Source organism: Manis javanica, chromosome 3 (genome assembly GCF_040802235.1).
Source record: "Manis javanica isolate MJ-LG chromosome 3, MJ_LKY, whole genome shotgun sequence".
NCBI classification, from domain to species: Eukaryota; Metazoa; Chordata; class Mammalia; order Pholidota; family Manidae; genus Manis; species Manis javanica.
Window position 1 is genome coordinate 191199551 of NC_133158.1, and position 21242 is coordinate 191220792.

A 21242-nucleotide genomic window follows, 5' to 3' on the forward strand; every position below is an offset into this window, starting at 1 on the left:
TTTGTGCTAATCATGCTATAAAAGTGACTCCCCACCCAGGCAAAAGGGGACTATGTTCCCACAAAACTGTGAGCCATAGCAGGACCTATGTCTGCCCCTGAGAATGGTGGTCCTTTTCCTAATTTACAAAAGCAGCTTTTGCTTTTCAAGCCATGGATAGCTCAAAGAGGGGAATCTTTTCAAATTGACACATTTGAGAATGTGAAACAGTGATGGCCCTGTTAGAAGGAAGTTTTTAAGGATAGATTGGGTTTTATGAAAAGCTGTTTATTATAACTGGTAAAGATTTATTATGCGCATCATAGGAAGGAAAGTTTTGCATATGGAGGAAGTAGAGCAGCATTTAGCATGGCTAGAGGTACAAGGTCAGAGATGAACATGACGTGTGCAGCAGTGAAGAGACTAGATCGATTGGAACAAAATGAGCACATGTTTGATGAGCAGAGGGTTAGATGGGAAAGGCAAGCAGAGGTTGGACTGCGAGGAGCCGGAGAACAAGGTCAGGGATTTGGATTCTATCTTCCAGATGAAAAGTCTTTCTTGGCGTTTGTCCAAATGCATCACTTAATCAGTGATAACTCATTTTAGGTAGATTAACCCAGGGTTATGCAGCACAGAATACAGGGGATATGGAAAGACTGAAGGCGGGAGACAAAGTTGGAAGCTGCCCTAATGGTGCATGGTTTTCCTTCTCTAACCCTGGACCCAAGTAATGAGGAGGAAAAGGAAGAGGTGATGTTTTTTTTATCGTAACTAATGTGATTATTTTTATCTGATCTCTAAAAGGAATATGTGTTTATTATACAAAATGTTGAAAATATGGGTATCTATAAGGAAGACAGTCAAAATCACCCATTCTCATTTAAACCATAGATGAACATGTTGGCATTTTAGGCACTTCTAATTTTCTGTTTTGTTTCAGTTAGTGTGTTTTAAATCAAGGTATATTTACATAGCTTGTGTATATATATTTTTTTCATTTATTACATAGTAGGCATTTATTTGTTAATTAAAAGTCTTAAAGGACCTCATTTTTAGTAGCTATACACTATTTCAGTTTGAGTACAGTGTCATTAACTATTACACTAATATAAATTTATATTTTTCCTAAGTTTGTTATTATAAATACTACCATAATGAACATCAGTCAACCTAAGTGTTTTATTTCATGCTTTTCTCTCCCCCTCCTCTGCAAAAAATAAAAATGAAAATAAATGGCAATAAAAAGGTGATCATTTGTTCATGTATTTTTTTAAGTATTTTAGTAAGTATAGTTGACATGATATTTTATTAGTTTCAAGTGTACAACAGTGATTTAACGTTTATATACTTTACAAACTGCTCACTATGATAGGAGTAGTTAACATCTGTCATCATACAAAGTTATTACAATATTACTGACTATATTTCCATGCTATATTTTTCATTCCTGTGACTTATTGGTTTTATAATTGGAAGTTTGTACTTCTTGAATATGTTCATACATTTATTTTGCCTACTTTAATTTCAGATCTGATTTACCACTCCCTAACCGTAGTCTACTTTAAAAATTGAGGGGGGAGAGCATTTTTCACAATGAGAACAAAGAATGCTAAGATTTATATGGAACCACAAAAGACCCCAAATAAGACAGCCAAAGCAATCTTCAGAAAGAAGAAGAACATTAGAGGCATCATGCTCCCTGATATCAAATTATACCAAAGGTATACTGATCAAAGCAGTATGGTACTAGCCTGTAAGTAGATACATAGAGCAATGAAAAAGAAAAGAGAGCCCAGAAATAAATTCAGGCTTGTATGGTCAATTAATCCACAACAAAGGAGGGAAGATTGTACAATAGGGAAAAAGATGACCTCTTCTATAAATGGTTTTGGGAAAACTGGGCAGCCACATGCAGTAGAATGAAATTAGATCACTTCCTTATACCATACACAAACATAAAGTAAAAGTGGGTTAAAGACCTGATGTAAGACTTGAAATCATAAAACTCCTAGAAGAAAATATCGGAGTAAACTCTTGGACATTGGCCTTAGCAACTTTTTTCTTGATATGCCTCCCCAGGCAAGGAAACAAAAACAAACATATATAAGTGAGACTACATAAAACTACAAAGTTTCTGCACAACAATGGAAATAATCAACAAAATGAAAAGGCAACCTACTGAATGGTAGAATTTATTTGCAAATGATGTATCCAATAAGGGCTTGATATCCAACACATATATGCAACTCATACAATTCAACAAAAAACAAACAAATAATCCAATTTAAAAAATGGGCAGAAGAACTAAATAGACATTTTTCCAGAGAAGATATACAGATGGCCAACATACAGGAAAAAAATGCTTAACATCACTAATCAGGGAAATGCAAATCAAAACCACAATGAAGTGTCACCTCACACCCATCAAAATGGCTAGTATCAAAGAAGACAAGAAATAACAAGTGTTGTTCATAATGTAGAGAAAAGGGAATCCTTGTGCTCTGTTACTGGGAATGTAAACTGTAGAAGCACTATGGAAAACAGTATAGAGGTTTCTCAAAAAAGTAGAAATACCATATGATCTAGTAATCCACTTATGGGTATTGTTTTCTGGAGAAAACAAAAACAGTGATTCAAAAAGATACATGCACCCCTATATTTATTGTGTCATTATTTACAAAACCCAAGATATGGAAGTAACCTATGTGTGCATTAGCAGATGAATGATAAAGAAAAGGTGGTACATATACACAAAGGAATATTACTGAGTCATAAAAAAGAATGAAAGCTCGCCATACAGAACAACATGGATGAACCTGGAGGCTATTATGCTAAGTGCAATAGGTCAGACAGACAAATACCATATGATTTACCTTATATATCAAATCTAAAAAACCAAATGGAAAAACCAAAACCTTGAAACAAACTCATAGATACAGAAAACAGGTAGCTGCCTGAGATAAGGTGCTAGGGGGTATGGGGGGCAAAATAGGTTAAGGGCATCAAGAGGTACAAACTTCAAGTTATACAATAAATAAGTCACAAGGATGAAAGGTACAGACTGGGAAAAATAGACACATATTGTAATAATTTTGTATGATGACAGACAGTAACTACTCTTACCATGGTGAACATTTTAATCCATGTCTCTATAGATAAGCATTTAGGTTATTTTCACCTTTCTTTATTTCAAACAAGCACTGTGATGAATATCACTGCACATGTTTACATATGCACAAATAAAGAATATAAATCTCAAAAGTGAATTACAGGGACATGAGACATAAAATCCACAACGGTAGTATCTTATGTACATTAATTACATCAGCTAAAGTGGTTGCACCAGTTTACACTCACTTCTACAAACAGAGCAAATTCCTATTTCCCCATATCCTTGAAAGTTTTTTTAAATGCTTGTCAATTTCATGTATGTAAAAGAGTAGTTCCTCTTTTGTATGTTAAATAGTATCTCATTTTGTTTTCCATTTCTCTGACAAAAAATGAATTTTAAGCATGTTTTCCTATGCTATTGGCCATTCCAAGTTTCTTGTAAATTTGCCCATTTTTTATTGTTTGTCTCTTTTTCTGGTATATTCTGGATACTAATCCTATGATAGCTGTATAGTTTGCCAAGGTGATGTCCCAATGTCTGTCTTTTAATCCTGTTTATTAAAAAAAATAAAATTGTAGGCAAATTTATCAGTTATCTTTTATGGTTTGGATGTTTTCTATCTTGATTAACAACTTCTCCAGTGTCAGAGGCTTTTTACCTATATTTTGTTTTAATTCTTTTTGGGTTAATTATTGTATACTAAATTTTTAATTCATCTGACACTTATTTGCATACCTACCTGGTGGTTTTCCAGACTGAGGAAAATGTAAAATGAAAATAAAGGAAAACTTGGTAAACTATTATAATTTTCCTTGAAAGTCTATAATAGAACCATGGAGACACTTGCCTTTTTAGTTAAGTGATAGATACCCGCACCTACCATAATCCGTGATAATAAAAGTTAGCGTCTTTTTCATTGACTAGACAGAAAATCTACCACCGTTCATCTCTAGTAAGTCTTTGCAATGTAATGACTTCTAATTTGGGTTGAATGCACTTTTGCTTCCTGTGTGTTCTCAGCCTTAGTCTGCCCAACTTCATAAATCCAGAAGAAGTGCATTTTCCTTTTAATAGCAGCTAACAGAGGCTTCATTTTACTTTCAGCAGATCACAGAAGCTGTGAGTCCTTCAGTGTTACCCCCTTCAGCCTTGCCACTGGATCTGCTTAACAATGCTGTCACTGCCTTTAGCACCTTGGAAGACCTCATCCGGTATCTTGAACCAGATAGATGGCAGTTGGACTTAGAAGATCTATACAGACCAACTTGGCAACTTCTTGGCAAGGCTTTTGTTTTTGGAAGAAAATCCAGAGGTAAACTCAGATTAGAACCTCATTAAATGTTCTCACCTGCTCATGTTTCAGAGTCTTCTGCCATCGGCTAATGAGTAGAGTTTAAAATTCTTCAGTGATATATGTAAATAATCCATTTTTGTAACATTTGAGCATATTTCCATATTAAGTAAGCATGCATACAAAGGGAAGCACCTAATAATTTACATGGGTTTGGAAGATTAAAAGAAACACTTTTGCTGAAAATTCTCATCATTTCTTTAATTCAAAAATTTGATGAAGTCCTCAAATTTCATAAGGAATACTGCTTATCCAAACCTATGTTAGGGGTATATTGACTTAGAGATTCATTTCTTAGCTGCTAAACCAGGTTTAGAGCTAGAAAAGGGGGAAGCTCTAGCACAGTCATTATCTACCATGTCCCCATGGGACAGAATTACATCAATTTCCATTTCCTAAGCCCACAAACTTTTCTAAATAGTATGAAAAATAACAATAGCTTACCACAAATAGAGGTAGTAGCTTCCAAGATAGGATTTAGAACAAGAAAATAATGACCTAAAAGAACCCACACTATGATAATTTTCCTCTGTATACATTTGTTTCTGAAATTATCATATTTGACCATATGAGCATATCTCCCTTCAAGAGTGAAAGTATGGATAACTTAATTTACACATAGTCAAGAAATTGGAAATAACAACTGAATGTTGCCTCAGGTTAGCTAATCTCCCCCACTGGTAACATTAAAATTGGGAAGTACCCATATCAGACACAAATGGAACTGTAATAGAAATAACTGTGTAAGTGCAACCACTCAAAAAATCTATTTCAGTCTGTCAGAAACACTGACATCTACCCAGGGACACCTTAAGAGGGCAGAATGACGGTCTGGAGAATGTATACCGAAGAAACAAGTTAATTTGAGTGATTCACAGGGGCAGATTACACCAGACTTGTTCTTCTCAATCTTGTCAGAAAGAAACCCGATTCCCCTCTTTCCCGCTAAGAGTTGCCACCCTTCTGGATTAGGAGCTTTCATCTCAGCAGGTCATGTTCAGACTTGTCCAACCATGGTATTTTGCTGTGACAGCAGACGTGGTTTTCTTTCAGCAATATTTGAAATCAGTGTTCAAGTACATAGCAGTCAAATCCTGTGCAGATGCTGAAAGCTGCTACATATTTATAAGATTTGATCTTGATGAATAACTCATGAATAACTTGATGAATAACTTCCACCCCACTTAGGAACAGGAAAATAAAGAACTGCAAGGCTAGCTGAAACACCCATGAATAGAGCCTTTATTAGCAAATTTGAAGTTGATTATCATGTTGATCTATAAGAAGCAGAGGGAGTAAACCGGATTCTAAACTCAGATCTACTTTTATGACAGCTGATCTCAGGATTCAAGCCTAATCCCCCTTCCAGCCATGACTTTTCTGCTTGTAATTCACCTGGTGCTCAAAGAAAATTTGGCCAGAGGGTAGCATGTGTTTAAAAGCAACCAGCACTGAGCCAGATCTTTCAAATATTCATTTAGCACTTTCTAAATTGAAGCCCTTTGCAGTTTGCCAAAACTATTAACTTTTTAAGTGTACAGTAAGTGTGAGAAAAGCAATGTATATTTTTGGAACTTTACATAAACTAAAATGCAGGTGTGGGGTAACATCTATATAGACAAAACCAACTCCCCTCCCAAGATTCTTTCTACAAAGGAACCAGGAGTAAAACATTTAAAAACTTCTAATTAGACATCGAAATAGATTTTCCAGAGAATAAACATATCACAGTGTTACCACATTCATCTTAAAAAGACCACCCTCAGATAGCATTACTGTAATAGAATAGCCTTGGACTGAATATCTTAAAAGCATGAACAGCTAACAAAGTAAAATGTGACCATAATTTTTCTCTCTGTCAGTATTATCCTTCTTAGTAAAATGTTCAATATTGATGAATCTGATCAAGACAATTTGCAATAGAAATAATAACTTTTATTAATGACCTACTCAAAATTTTCACTCTTTAGAAAGACAAACTAATGCATGTATTGTCTTATGAAGTGTTTTATGAAAAGCAAACAACAGTTTGAATACTGTTTTGCTTCATAAATATTTAGCAGAGACAAACTCATATTATACTTAGGTTATAAAAAATATGTGTTTGTTGGAGTGTGATCTTTATCTCTCTTTTTTTTTTCCTAGAAATTCTGAACAATGTTTGGAGAATTTATGATACCAAATTATAATCACATGATTTATTTTAATGAAGTTTAGCTGATTGTGAAGCCTTAGAAGTAGGAAGCATATATTTAAAATAAGATACAAATGTAAAATCCTTAATGTACTTTTAGCCTAATGTTTTTCTGTTTCTTTATTTTTTCCCTTTCTTCCTGTGCTTCAAGGTTTTCATTCATACCTTGTTACTGCAGAAAAAAAAATACCATATTCTCTAAGTTAGGTTTAACTAGTACTTAAAAAAGGCTTTTGACTTTTGTGTCAAACATGATAAATGAGTGGAAGCTAAGTTGAAAGTGTGTTTAAATTTTCACGTTGTAGCAGGTATCATAACTTAGGCCACTTGGGAAATCTATCTAACCGTTTATTGTGGTTAAGTAAACATTTTAAAGTGAACATATATGGTCTCATTTACTAGTTTCATGAAATAGTGTGTTTAAAACTATTTGAGGTAGATGAATATCCTTTGAAACCTAAGGCCTTCATTCACATTCTAAAGAAGTATAAATTTTAAAGAAGCATTGAAAATTTTGGCAACAGGCTTTTTATGTGTGTGTGTTTTAGATTTTCTCCAGCCTTGCCTAGAGGTTAACTCCTAGAGAAAATATTCCAATAAGCTCATATGTAGCTTTTAACAATGAAAGAGCAATATGTACATATGCTACTAGTTCAGCAAAATGACATCAGGTAAAATATGTGACATCGCTTAACCCAATTATCTCATTAATTCTGTCAGCGATATGTTGGTCTTTTATGGCACTCAAAAGAATGAACTCATTTCCTCTTACTATTTAAAAGCTTTACTTTCACAGTATCATTTTTGGGAAGAAAAGGAAATCTTTAAATACTCCAATATAGTGATTTTCCATTGAGTTGGGAAAAATGATTTTTAGCTGGATAAATTGTTGAAATGAACCTACTGACTCAGCATTTCCTTAGTGTTTCCCTATACTTGACCAAGTTCATTTGTTCAGCCACACAGGTTGCATGTGTTTATAACTCACAGTTGCATGTGCATCATTTATAATATATCTCTAAAAATGCCTGCATTGGCTCCCTCTGACATTTTAGAAAAACCCGATTACGTATACAAGTAAACATAGCCAAGAAAACAAGTATTCTCTTCTTATTTTCCTTGCCATCTTACAGTTACTAAAAATATTGGCACTTAATTATTAAAACTGAATTACATAGTTATTAATATTTGAAGCCATCTTTAGCCAGAAAATACTTTTTGCTGTTACTTCAATCCCTTTTTGTAACATTTCCCATGTTCATGAAAAGGTATTTAACCAAATTCATTATATTTTAGAAATATTCCTAAATTTTAATAAAATATTTTGGAAGGTAAAGAGCTCTGCTGAGTTGTATGTTTCCTAAAACTTTTCAGTTTTATTAGAATTGCTTTTCTTTGCACATTTCTAGGGGAAAAAAAGGCAAAGCTATAAAGCAGAAATTAAAATTATGTTAGAGATGCTTATCCTAATAATTACTATTCATATGTTATGTATGAATTGATATTAAACATGACATGTTATTTTGATATAACTTAACTGAGGCAAGCATCATTTAGTAGTTAAAAACAATGGTTCTTTGAGAATTTACTGCAGCAGCCCAATGAAAGGATATTTTGTTTGGTCTTCACAAGTAGGTATTCTTTTAAAGAATAAAGCACAACATAGTTAACCAACTTGCTATAAGAAGAGAGACAATTGTAAATAAGTTCTTCCATCCTTCGGAAGGAGAAGAATAGAAGGCTCAAGGAATCTAGATAAACTAAATTTCAAGGACCATAAATTACTCAACGAACCAGAAGCAGTGCTTTCCAACAACTTCCCCTCTTTGAAAATGTGTTGGTTTTTTCACTCATGGTCTACTTAGCTGTCTTCAAAACTGCATTTTTTCTTCACTTCTTTTTTTTATGTTTGATGATATTTGCCAGAAAGATTATAGAAAGTTCTGTCTACAAAGGTCTGTAAATTGTTCTTCATTAATTGCATGAGCTTGTGATCATTTTTAAAATTGCATTTGTTTTTTAATCGAAGCATTCATGGTTTTACATTCTATCCTTCACTCCAATGCTCTCCTTGTATACTTTTTTACTAAGGTTAAAAGGTGTAACCCTCTTTTACTCCATAAAGTTTTCTATTTATAGCTCTCCACTATTTTGTTGGCTCTGTTCTTAATAATGCACAATGGCATCTCTTTATTGGTCACTAAGTCATAATGAAGCTTTGTTTACTATAAAATGAAAGTCCAGCTTGGGAGCTGCACAGCCCTAAAACCTAGTTAAAATAAGAAGGGATATTGTTAGGGTTATTTTTCATGAAACAGCGAGATTTATTTATGAACAGAGTTTAATGAAATACATTCAGGCTCAAAGCATGAACATCTACTTTTCTTTTTTGCCATGTAGTGGTGGATCTGAACCTTCTAAAAGAGGAGGTAAGATTATACAGCTGCACACCTCGTAACTTCTCGGTGTCCATAAGGGAAGAACTAAAGAGAACCGATACCATTTTCTGGCCAGGTTGCCTCCTGGTTAAGCGCTGCGGTGGAAACTGTGCCTGCTGTCTCCACAGTTGCAACGAGTGTCAATGTGTCCCAAGCAAAGTCACTAAAAAATACCATGAGGTAGGTATATAGTTTTCTTTTGGGGTTCTTTTGGGTTTTTTGTGTCTTAAAAAATAACAAATCAATGTATAGAAATGAATTTTTGGTAGGAAAAAGAGGTGTTGCACTCATGAAAAAAAAAAACAACCAAGGTTCACAAAATAGTTCGTTTTCATTTTTTGAAATTAAGACCTTTAACTCAAAAACCCAGACATTAAGGATTTAGAAAGATTATATCTTGTACAAAAAAGAAAATGTGTTCTTCTGTTGGGGGTGGGGAAGAAATAAAACTTTTCAACCTCAAACTTTTCAGACTATGAAGGGAAAACATTTTTAGGACAAACTTGAAGATAAATCATTGTCTATTTTGGAGAAAGGAGACCTTTGATATTTATTTTTCCATTTGAAGTAATACAGGCACATAAATTCCAAAACATATTCATAGTTATACCAATCTTTGAATTGTTCATGTTGTTCTGAATAGCATGTTAAACTTTCTATGGATTCTTCAATCTTTTATGACTTTATTTTGTGAAATTAAGGAAAATATTAAATGTTGGTCATTATTGTTTTTCAGAGCTTTGGGAATCTTATAATTTAATACACTCCAAAGTGTCACTGGGGCTAGAATATCCCGTTATACCCAACTGCCTCTCCAGCAGTGCCATGGAACATTTATACATTAGGAGGCAACCCTTCTTCATGACTCATTTATTTTTTACAAGTGTTTACATTATTATACCAAGGCCAAATTGGCCCATCTGACTTCATTTCCATATGAGTTCATTTCATTAGGTTTTATTTTTCCTACTAAATAAAAGAATCAGACAGAATAAACAGCAAATTAACAAATAAAATGATTGTTTCATGTGAATAAAACATCAATGAAACACCCTTTAGGTAGTCCAAACCTACACAGGGTCATAAACTGCACTTCATATGACATGGTAGTCCTGCCCTTCACTGATACTGTGTTGGCAGATGATAAAGTGGGGAAAAAAAGCATTCGATTTCAGAAGATGAGACCCTGTTTCCATCCTAGATCTACCGTTAGCTTGTGACCGGCAGCAGAATATCTAACCTCTGTAACAACAAGGGTAAAATATGATCATTTCTGAGGTTTTTCCTAGCTGTGTTATTCCATGACAATTACTAGACTGCAATTTTTAGAAGGTAACATTCCAAAACTACCAGTATGTGATTAAAAATAGGGCTATTTACTGCCATTACTCATGTTCTACTTTCATTTCTACATCACATGCTGATAAAGAGCTTTGTGGTGGGAGCAGTCTTTACTCCAGTTTCAGGACAGAGATAACCATGAGTTTAGTGGCTCAAGGAGTTCCAGCCAGGCTGTGCCCAAAAGCTGGCCATATTGCTATTCTGTGAATTGGGAATCCAGGAGAAAACCCTTAGTATGGTAGTTCTAAAACAGACTAAACTTAAAATGCCTTAAAGATAAGGCAGATATTAGAGCTGATTGGCATATATGAAAGGATGTGATGAGAATAGGAATTAAACTAGAATAACCTTTTCCACCTAAAAGCATTCCAGTTTGAATTTTCTAAAGCAGACCCTTACCAAACAAAGTGTATTTGGGGACCTGATTCAACCAACAAGTCTTGGGTTTATAACCATGATTCTTAGAGCTACAAAACCCACCCAGACTGGTCATATTAGCTTTTTAAAATGAACTTACCAGTTACTGAGTCCATATCATACTTTTGGTCAGCTAAACCCTCAGGCCAAGGGAAGCCCCCTCCATCCTATACTTACAAATTTCTTTTCAAATAACATTAATTTTAGTGTTATTCAGAAAGTTGCCCCAGAGCATGCAGTATCTGTTTTAAAGTCTCAGTTAAAACTCTTATGTGGGGAGAATCTATGGGCAGTACATACAGACTCACTCGCCTTCCAGAAAAGTCCATTATTGTCCAGTCTTTGGGTGGGGTTGGTTATATATGCATTATGCATGTGTACTCACCTACAGCTATGGATGTTTATCTAATTAGATGGCCATCTAGTGCAAGTTTCCCACAAATATTTCCAATATATGTGTTTGTAGAAATATAAAGTTACCTACTCCACATTTCTCACAAATATCTGCAATAATAATTGTGTCTTAATTTTTAACAATTTTTTGTGGGAATTATTAATTTTCCTGTGATAATTTTTTTGTTGACAAATTGCCCTATGAAAACAAGATTGTTTACTTGGTATAATTTATCATTTCTGAGGCATAAATTTTTGTCATCCTATACTTTGGAAATAATTTCTGAATTCAGTACTACTCCTACATAAATAGTTCTCAAATGATTGTCATGATACCATTAGTCTGGATTTAGACAGTTAACTCATTTAAAGTGAAACCCATCTTGGGCTTTAAAAATTCTTTTTGATCACCATTTTTCAAATTTTCAGTCTGAAGATTATGCCGCCTTGAGGAGAAGGTAGAAGCAAACACAGAGCTTAGAAGTTCTAATTTTTGTCTCTTTCATCTCTCTCTCTTACACCAGCTTCCCTAAATAGTAAGCTGAGTTGTATTCATTGTGTTATTAAGAAGGAAAACACTGATTATGTCCCCCCACTGTGTATTAGAAGTTTTTATCCAAGACTTTAACATCACTTGATCATTATGAGATTCTTCTGCTATTTTTAAATCCCTACAAGCATTAATGGAGAAAGACTGATGGGCGGAGCAGGAGGTGGGGCACTCTTATTTGGTGTATGCATCTTGGCAGAAGCACTGCTAGAGGAAAGGGTTGTAGGATTGCAGCTTGGCATGCTTGGGTGTTACTTGGGACTGTATAACTATGGTGGCCTCTCTAACTTTGACCTTGCATAGTAATTTTTTTTTTCCCCACCAACTGGGAAAGTATATACAAGTAGAGATAGGAATTAAAGACATTGGCTATGCCAGTATTGCAGTTTATCTATCCACCCAACCTCATTCCAGAAACGATTGGTAACAAAAGTGGGATAAGAGGGCCTAGAACCAGTATCTTAAGAGTAGTTTTACTCTTAACTGGCTCAAAAACAGTAAGTCAGTGCTGACCCAGAAAATCATATTCAATAATCATTGGTTGAGTTTCACATTAAAATGATATAGTCTCAGTAACTTTTATTCTGCAATTATAAAATGTAAAAGACAGAAAATCTACTTAAAAAGTTGACTGCTTCTCAGAGTTACACAAGAGTTTTCACTTTATCTTTCTAGGAAGAAAGTTACTAAATTAGTAGAACATATGACTAGCAGTACTCTGGGTCTTTATAAAATTATCATTCTAACTTTAATAATTCATATTTGGCTAAAGTACAGACACTGGCTATGTCACTTATACTAAGCTTCCATTCACTCATGTGTAAAATAGGGATAATTATTGTAAATTACTTCATAGAATTCTTATGAGTTAAAGTATGTAAAAACATTATTATAGTGCCTGGCACCCAGTAAGAATTCAAAAAATGTTAGCTAATTAACCTTTGATATGACCACATACTCCAAATAAGGTATACAGCCTCTTTCTTTTATAAATCTTCAAATAGAACAATCATAAGACCTAACTTGTGCCTTTTTGGATTAATGAAAATTTCCAGGAATGGTAACTTTTAAAGCTGCAATCTGAAGTTATGTGTTATATCCAGAGAGCAGATGAACTAGACAAATTCATATTATTATGTGCTCTGTCTGCTCTTTGTTCATAATCTAAAACAAACACAATTTCTGAAACTTTATCATTTCTGTTATAAGAAGTAAAATATAATACACATTGAGTAGGTAGTTTTTGTAAAATACTTGAGATAATCTTTAATAAAATACATAGCTACATCCTTTTGTCACAGTTAAAAGGAAATATATTTAGTGTCAATATATATTTTGCTATTTTCTTATTAAGAATCTCAAGAATCTCAAATGAAAATAACTTTATGCAATAGAGGCATTATTGTTATTACTGCTAAACTTCCATATACTACCCAGTAGGACCCAGCTGCAGAAAGTTAGCTGTGACAGAGGCTGATGTCTATGAAGTACATCTAATCCATCTCATCAAATTTATAGAGGACTTGAAGGGGAGCCAAGAAAATTAATGAGTGGTATAATTGAGCAAACTCAGCTGTAGGGTGATCATCTTTCTTTTCACAGTATTGTAGGACTTGTATGTATTGCTTCAAGGACAAATAGTTGTTAAATATGTGAATGAATGAATGAATGAATGAATGAATGAATGAATGAATGAATGAATGAAAGAAAGAAAGAAAGAAAGAAACCAACCAGCAGAAAAATGAATTGTGCAGTAGGGGCTCCAGAATCAAGGTGAAATTCCCTCTAGTGTCGTTGCATGAGAAATGCAGAGTGCACAGGGAGTCTTTCAATTTAAGGACTGTTAGTAATCTGAGGCAACATCCTTCCAAATCATTGGTATTAAAATGTCCTTTCTTTCTTGAAATTATGATCATTTATGATGTTTTCAATGGTTGGGGCAATGTGTTTATAATGTTGTAAGTTTTTGTTGGGCCCCAGCAGTCTTGTCTGAGATGTTACTTGTGCATGAAATCAGAAGTTACAGACATTGGGTGATTTGACAGATGGTTAACATTTTTCCCTTTCAGGTCCTTCAGCTGAGACCAAAGAATGGTGTCCGGGGATTGCATAAATCTCTCACTGACGTGGCCCTGGAGCACCATGAGGAGTGTGACTGTGTATGCAGAGGGAACACGGGAGGATAACCCCTTCCCCACGTGCAGCCCTCTCCCTGAGCGGCCCAGCTCAGTGGCTGATTCTGTTAGAGAATTTATGCATTATCTCCATCCGTAATCTCAGTTGTTTGCTTCAGGGACCTTTCGTCTTCAGGATTTACAGTGTGTTCTAAAAGAGGAGACACAAAACGGAATTAGAACTTGTGCGACAGCTCTTTTGAGAGGAGGCCCAAATGACAGGAGAAAAGGTCTTTGGTCATGGACAAAAGAAATAATTAAACATTGTAGATCACTAGCTATTCCCAGAGTATCAACACGTACTTACTCAGCTAGCTGTCTTCTGTATTTCAGTTGTCTTTATATGGTTTAGGTTGATGTCAGTGCGGGGAAAAACTGTGCAAATGAGCACCTGATTCTGTTGCCTTGCATAACTCTAAAGCTCCATGTTCTGGGCCTAAAAAAAATCACAGAAATCTGGAATTTTTTTCTTACATTCACATATATAAACCAGAGTGTTCTATGTTCTACAAACTTGGCTTTTAAAAAGGAACTATGTTGCAATGGATTAAGTTTGTGTCATGATGATAGGAAAGACTGGATTTTCCATATTTCTTACTAAAATTTCTACCGGTGGAAAGAAGAGAACTTACATTTACGGTTTGGAAGAGACCAACCGGAAAGGACGAGTGGCCTTATCTTCACTTTAAGTTGGTTTATTTGTTTTATTGTGTACATTTTTATATTCTCCTTTTGACATTATATCTGTTTGCTTTTCTAATCTTGTTAAATATATCTATTTTTACCAAAGGTATTTAATATTCTTTTTTATGACAACCTAGATCAACTATTTTTAGCTTGTTAAATTTTTCTAAACAGAATTGTTATAGCCAGAGGAACAAAGATGATATAAAATATTGTTGCTCTGACAAAAAAAGAGAAAAATACATTTCATGTATTTCATTCTTGTATGGTGCTGGAACTTAAATTACTCTGCATTTTAAAATACTGAAGTGGGAAATCAAAAGAATTTGGTATGTTGCGAAGACTTTTTAAAAGTAAATGATCACATCTTCCACCTCACTATTGGAGATGCAAATAGAAAACAACACGTTTAAAGTAATCATTCAGATACGGTCATTACTAACCCCTAATCTTTCTTTTGGGAAATGTGAGCCTAGCTCAGAAGAATATAAAGCACCTTGAAAAAAAGAGACTTGACAGCTTCCTGACAAAGCTTGCTCTGCTGTCCTGTAGGAACACATCCTATTTATTGTGATGCTCTGGTTTTATTCTCTTTAAACTCTGTTCCATACACTTGTATAAATACATGGGTATTTTTATGTACAGAAGTATATCCTTTAACCAATTCACTTATCATACTCTTCGGCAATTGGAAAGAAAATCAGTAAAATACTTTGCTTGTAAAATGCTTAATATTGTGCCTAGGTTATGTGGTGATGATTTGAATTAAAAATGTTTTGAATCACCAATAAAAGAATGAGGCTATTTTGGGAAGAAACTGAGTGTGTGTGTACAAGATTTGTCTCTCCAACTCCAAGAAAACAAAGGCGATAAAATTTCACATTACCATGATTTTCATTATGCACAGGCCTATGTCAGTTCAAAAGAAGGAAAAGCAAACATTTGTCAAGAGGCTTCCCTGCCTTTTGCCTCCAATGCTTTTGAGTAGTTTTCTTTTTCTCACTGGTCTTGATACTGATTTGTGGCCAATTAAATTGCAACTGACTTGAAAGTTGTATGTAATTTATGAAATGTTTAATGATAGAATCTATGGTCACATGAACCTGGGAAAAAAACCTGTACGTTCACACTCATCTTCACTTTCAGTGGCAGATCCTCACTGGGATGAACACACTTTGATTTGGCATATGGACCAATTTTTTATTTTTAATATATTTTACACAGCACACTTCATGGTGTAGGTCTCCAATTTCAGATGTAGATCTCTACTCAGAGCTGGAATCTGCTCTTTCCTTTTCGACCTGCTGGAGGTGTCGAGGGCTCAGAGCACTACTGTCTTCCAATTCCTAAGCAGCTCCCTTTTACCAGATCGTCTCCATCCTGCATTCCTACCCTACACCCAACCCAACCACATGAAACCCAAATAAATAAAATGAACATATATGTTCTGTCTTACCAACTTACCAGGTCGTATTCTTGTCCCAGATCTCTAGAAGCCCACTAGATAGACCTTCACTGTGCCCCACAGAGAATGTGAGACCCTTGACCTCCCTGTCATCAGTCACAGCTCTCATTAGCACAGCAAAGACTTCGCCAAATCTCCCAGCAAATGACCAGTGTAACTGTGTTTAATCCAGCATTTTCAGCAGTTGATTGGAATACCTTCTTTTCCTTTAATTTTTTTAATATGTATTTTTTTTGTTTGCTTATAAAATGTTGAAAGCCAGAGGAAATTACTCAATGAAACTAGTCCTACGTGCTGTTGCCAGTCACTGAGTGGGAAGGCAGTCATGAGGCCTAACTGCTTTATACTGATGCACGGATCTTCCAGCGCATTTTACTAAAAAAAAAAAAAAAAAAAAAAATCAACCCATTTGGCACACGTGACCAGAATTTTTCAGAATTCCAGAAAGTATTGACTGTATTGACCACAGACTCTTTCGTAGGTGATATCTGTGATGGGTGTGATTGTCCCTGAGAGATGGACTGTTTGCCTTGTGATTTTTATTAAAATAAAATAGGCACGAGGCAGCTTTTGTTGTCTACATTTTTCATTTCTACATCTCATCCCCTTCCTCATATAATTATTTAAGCACTTTGAAAAGGTACAGATGGCAAACAATGAGTATCTACACAGTGAGAACAACCTTGCATGGTTCTGTTATCCACAATGTTTCATTTCAGTACATTTACTTTTGTTTATGATTGGGTTTAAGGAAAAGCAGAAAATATATCTTACTTAATATCACTTAATATAATATACCTAATATCATGTAATCCCTATCTCCAAAGGATTCTGATATTTTTATCTATTTTAATTATTAATTATAAACGCATTTTAAAATACAAATATCACTCCCCTTTAAATTCATAACAAGGAGTAGGACAATTGAAGATTATTGCTTGACGTCTTGTTTTCCCTTCTTGATTCATATGTAATCAATCAGCAAGTCCCATTGATTTTACCTTTGTAATCTCTTGTATCTGGGTCTCCCTGTCCATTTCCACAGCTGCTACTCTGATTTAGACTCTGTCTGTTTTATGCTGCACACCTTTTCCTAGTCTTCCTGCCTCTAGCCTCCCTCTCCTCTGATCCATCCTCACCACACCACTAACAGGAGGGTCCTTCAAACAAATCCTGTCATGTCACTTGGGTGGAAATTTTCCAATAGAAGTCCATCAAATTAAATTTTAGTTCTTTGCATGACACTCAAACCCAATATAATCTCATCATTTCTGCTCATTTTGCACCAGCAAGCCTAACACGCCGCTCTTGTGAACACTTAAGAGTTTCTTGAAAATGCCAGTATTGCCCAGGTCTCTGCTGGCACAGGCTGAGTTCTCTCAAAGCTCGGTTCCTGCTTCACCTATCTCAGTAGCTTCCTCTCGGGTCTCAGCTCAAATGCCACCCTTCAGTAAGGCTTTTCTTCCTTAATTCAAGTGGGAATTCAGTGTTAGTTACCATTTCGCTTATGCTACTAGGAATGTTTCAATTATAAATACATCATATTATATAATTACCTGCCATCACTTTGATTTCTCGTTAGACTCCTAAGGATGAATGAATAAATGATTTTTTAAAAAACATAGCGCTAATTGTGTCATCAAGAATCTTGGAACTCCTAAATATCCCCAAATGAAGGAGTTAGTATATGGAAGCTGAGTACTGTTTTAGTTCTAAACCAGCCTAGTAGTTATATTGGGGCACCTGCCATCATGACGTCAGTGTGCTGACAAAAATGTCCACTCCTTGTGACATAAGGAAAATGATTTTCCTCTTTAGCAGTTTTTTGAAACTATGTATTTGGTTTTCCAGTTAATGATTTTCCTACCAACTCTATCTCAGATATCACTTCTTTTCAAAGGTAAGGAGATTTATTAATTCATTTATATATGATTTATATTTTAGAGATTTATTCTATAGCATTAAATTTTTGGAGTCAGATTTTAAAAGTTTTAAAAATGTGAACATATAGGTGTATCAGTAATTGATGGTTCATAATCTTTTCATCACTTATGTTTGACTCATTTTGCATCATCAAACCTAATGTACAGTTCTAGTGAATACTCACGATCTCCTGAATACTCCCGCATAGCCCTATGCTAGCACATTCTGTGCTCTTTTAGAGCACTGTTCCTGCACTTCCCCTATTACATTAACTTCCTCTCATGTCTATTAAAATAGTAATTATATCCTTCTGTACTCTGCTTCAGAAAGCATTTGCAAAGCCGCCTTCTAACTAATAAGCCATTACAGTGAATCATGTTGAGAATAAATCTGTAAATTTAAGAAAGATATTTAATATTTTTGTAAGAAATTTTTTTTAAGATAAATAACTTTATCACTTTAAAAAATTGTATATGCAATCCCAAATGGCTTTTTCTCAGAAATTAGAGATTTGACCCTAAACTTCACATGGATATTCAAGAAATCCGAAACAGCCAAAAAAATCTTGGAAAACAACTAAAGTCAGAGGACTCACACTCCTGGTTTCAAAACTTACTACAGAACTATAGAAATAGTGTGGTAAGGTTACCAAGTTTAGACATACAGAGCAATGGAACAGATTGAGAGCCCAGAAGTTAATGCTTACATATATGGTCAGTTGATTTTGACAAGGATGCTAAGACAATCAAATGGTAAGAGAATATTCTTTTCAACAAGTAGTGCTAGGACAACTGGATATCCACGTGGAAAAAAATGAATTTGGACCCTTATACTGTATACAAAAATTAACTTAAATGATCAAAGACCTAACTGTAAGAGATAAAACTATGAAACTCTCAGAAGTACATGTAGGAGAAAATTTTGATGAAATTAGTTAGGCAATCGGTTCTCAGATATGACACCAAAAAAAAAACAAGAAACAACAGAGAAATAAAGTAGACATCATGAAAATTAAAAGCTAAAAGCTTTTGTGCTTCAAAGGGCATAGAAAGGAAAAGAATATAATTGTAATTATATATCTTATTAGGGTCTTTTATCTAGAATATAAATAACAACAAAAAGATTGAAAAATTGGCAAAAAGCTTGAGTACATTTCTCAAAAAAAAATAAGTGATATGCAGATGGCCAATAATCACATGAAAAGACAGCCAATATCATTAGCCATTAGGAAAATGCAAATTTAAGTTACAGTGAGATTACTTTATACCCACTAAAATCACTAGAATCACAATGAGACAGTAAGTGCTGGTGAAGATTTGGAGAAACTGGAAACCTTGTATATTGCTGGTGGTATAAAATGTTGTAGCTACTTTGGAAAACAGTTATGTACTTCTTCAAAGGGTTAAACATAGAGTTAACATATGTGTCAGCAATTCTACCTATTGGTATATAATTAAGAGAATTGAAAATCCTGCACGTGAAAGTTCATAGCAATATTTTTCATAATAATCAAAACATAAAAACAACCCAAGTTCCCATTAACCAATAATAAATGAATAAACAAAAGTGGTATATCCAGACACTGGATTATTATTAGGCAATAAAAAGGAATGAAGTAGCGATTCATGCTGCAACTTGGATGAACCCTGAAAACATTATGTTGAGTAAAAGAGGCTTTTCATAAAAGACCATGTAAGGTATAATTTTATTTATATGAAATGTTCAGGATAGACAATCCATAGAGAAAGAAAGCATATTAGTATTTGCTGTGGGCTGGTGGGAACAGAGATGAATGGGCAGTGACTACAGTGGGTATAGGGGTTCTTTTTGGTGTAATGAAAATATTCTGAAATTTGATACTGGTTATCTTTTGTGAATATATTAAAAACCACTGAATTATACATTTTAAAAGGGTGATCTTTTTTTTGTATTTGAATTATATGCCAAAAAAGCCATTTTTTAAAAATTGTAGGTACATACACTTAGTAGTGTTTCAGAAATAAAGCTCCTCACCCCACAATAAAACAAAGAATAAATTTTTAAAATCATCTAAAATTCTATTATTTAGTGCACATCATTTCTAACTGCTCTCTATGCATATCATAATGTACATAAATGAATGGGTGGTGTGATAGAATTATTGGTTTCAGTTCTATCCCTTGTAATAGTAATTGACATCTATCCCTTTGCCATGGCTTAATGATGGTTGGAATATATTTCTCGTTTGAATTTGGTCTTTGCCGTATGTCTTGCTCTAACCAACAGGATAAAAATGCCTGTAAGGCTACAAATGTGCTTGTACAGATGGGTTTGCACTGTGACTCCTGCCATCACCACAGGAAGAATATGCTGCAGAGAGATTGCCGGCCCCAGGAGACACCTGGGGCTGATTTAACCCAGTTGGTGCCATGGAGTCAAGTACTACTAAGTCCAGGCAACCCACAGATGCTTGGATGCGACGTGGATGATTCTTGCTGTAAGCCACTGTGATTCTGAGGGTATTTGTTATGCAGCATTTTTGGGGAATGGTTGGCTAATAGAAAAGTATTATTTCACTTCAGATGAGGTCATATCATACATGCTATGTTTTTGTGAAACTAAGAGATATATCTTCACTTGAAACTGATGGGAAAAATTGAAATGGAACAGAAAAAATATATACTTTGGTAAATGTTTCATCAATGTTTAGAAAGATATAACCTTTCTAAACCCACTAAAGTAGTGACAAAAATGTTATTGAAAGTATGGAATCATTTGCCAAGCACTTGCATGTATTTCAGGCAGTACCTACCGATTTGCTGTTAAGAATGAAGAGGAAATAAGGTTTCCCACCTCTTCAGCAGCCATCCTCATTTTTGTTAATTTTATTATTTATTTTGTTAATAAACAGCTAATATAAACACATCAAAGACACTTAATAAAAATGTTTTATGCTTATATTTAAATAAACTCTTTTATTACATGAAGTACCTTGGGAAATTTCCATCTATTCTTTAGGTTATTTCTCTTTCCAACCTTTGTTTTCTCTCTCTCTCTCTCCCCCACCCCTTCAGACCCTCACCCCCAACCCACCCTTCCCTTTCTTCCTTCTTTCTTTTTTTGGCACAAAGTTATTTGCATAATTCCCATACATTAATTTTTTTTCCTCTGATCATTTACATAATGCAGAGTTTTTATCCAGACTACTGTTTACTCTGATGTGGGAAGGGTAAATTCTT

General features: G+C 34.5%; 1 protein-coding gene across 9 annotated transcripts in view; it reads left to right on the top strand.

The window, feature by feature from the left end:
• PDGFC (platelet derived growth factor C) overlaps positions 1-15453 on the top strand; it is a 204607-nt gene extending 189154 nt beyond the window's left edge. For 7 of the 9 annotated variants that reach the window (XM_036999213.2, XM_017654129.3, XM_017654128.3 and 4 more), the window contains 3 exons: positions 4199-4406; positions 9040-9257; positions 13848-15453. In XM_036999213.2, the coding sequence (XP_036855108.2) occupies positions 4199-4406; positions 9040-9257; positions 13848-13964 (543 nt within the window). In that variant the 3' untranslated portion in view covers positions 13965-15453. The remainder of the gene's footprint in view (positions 1-4198; positions 4407-9039; positions 9258-13847) is intronic. The other 2 variants (XM_036999230.2, XM_036999219.2) reach the window with 2 other exon arrangements.
• Positions 15454-21242: the final 5789 nt, after the last annotated feature.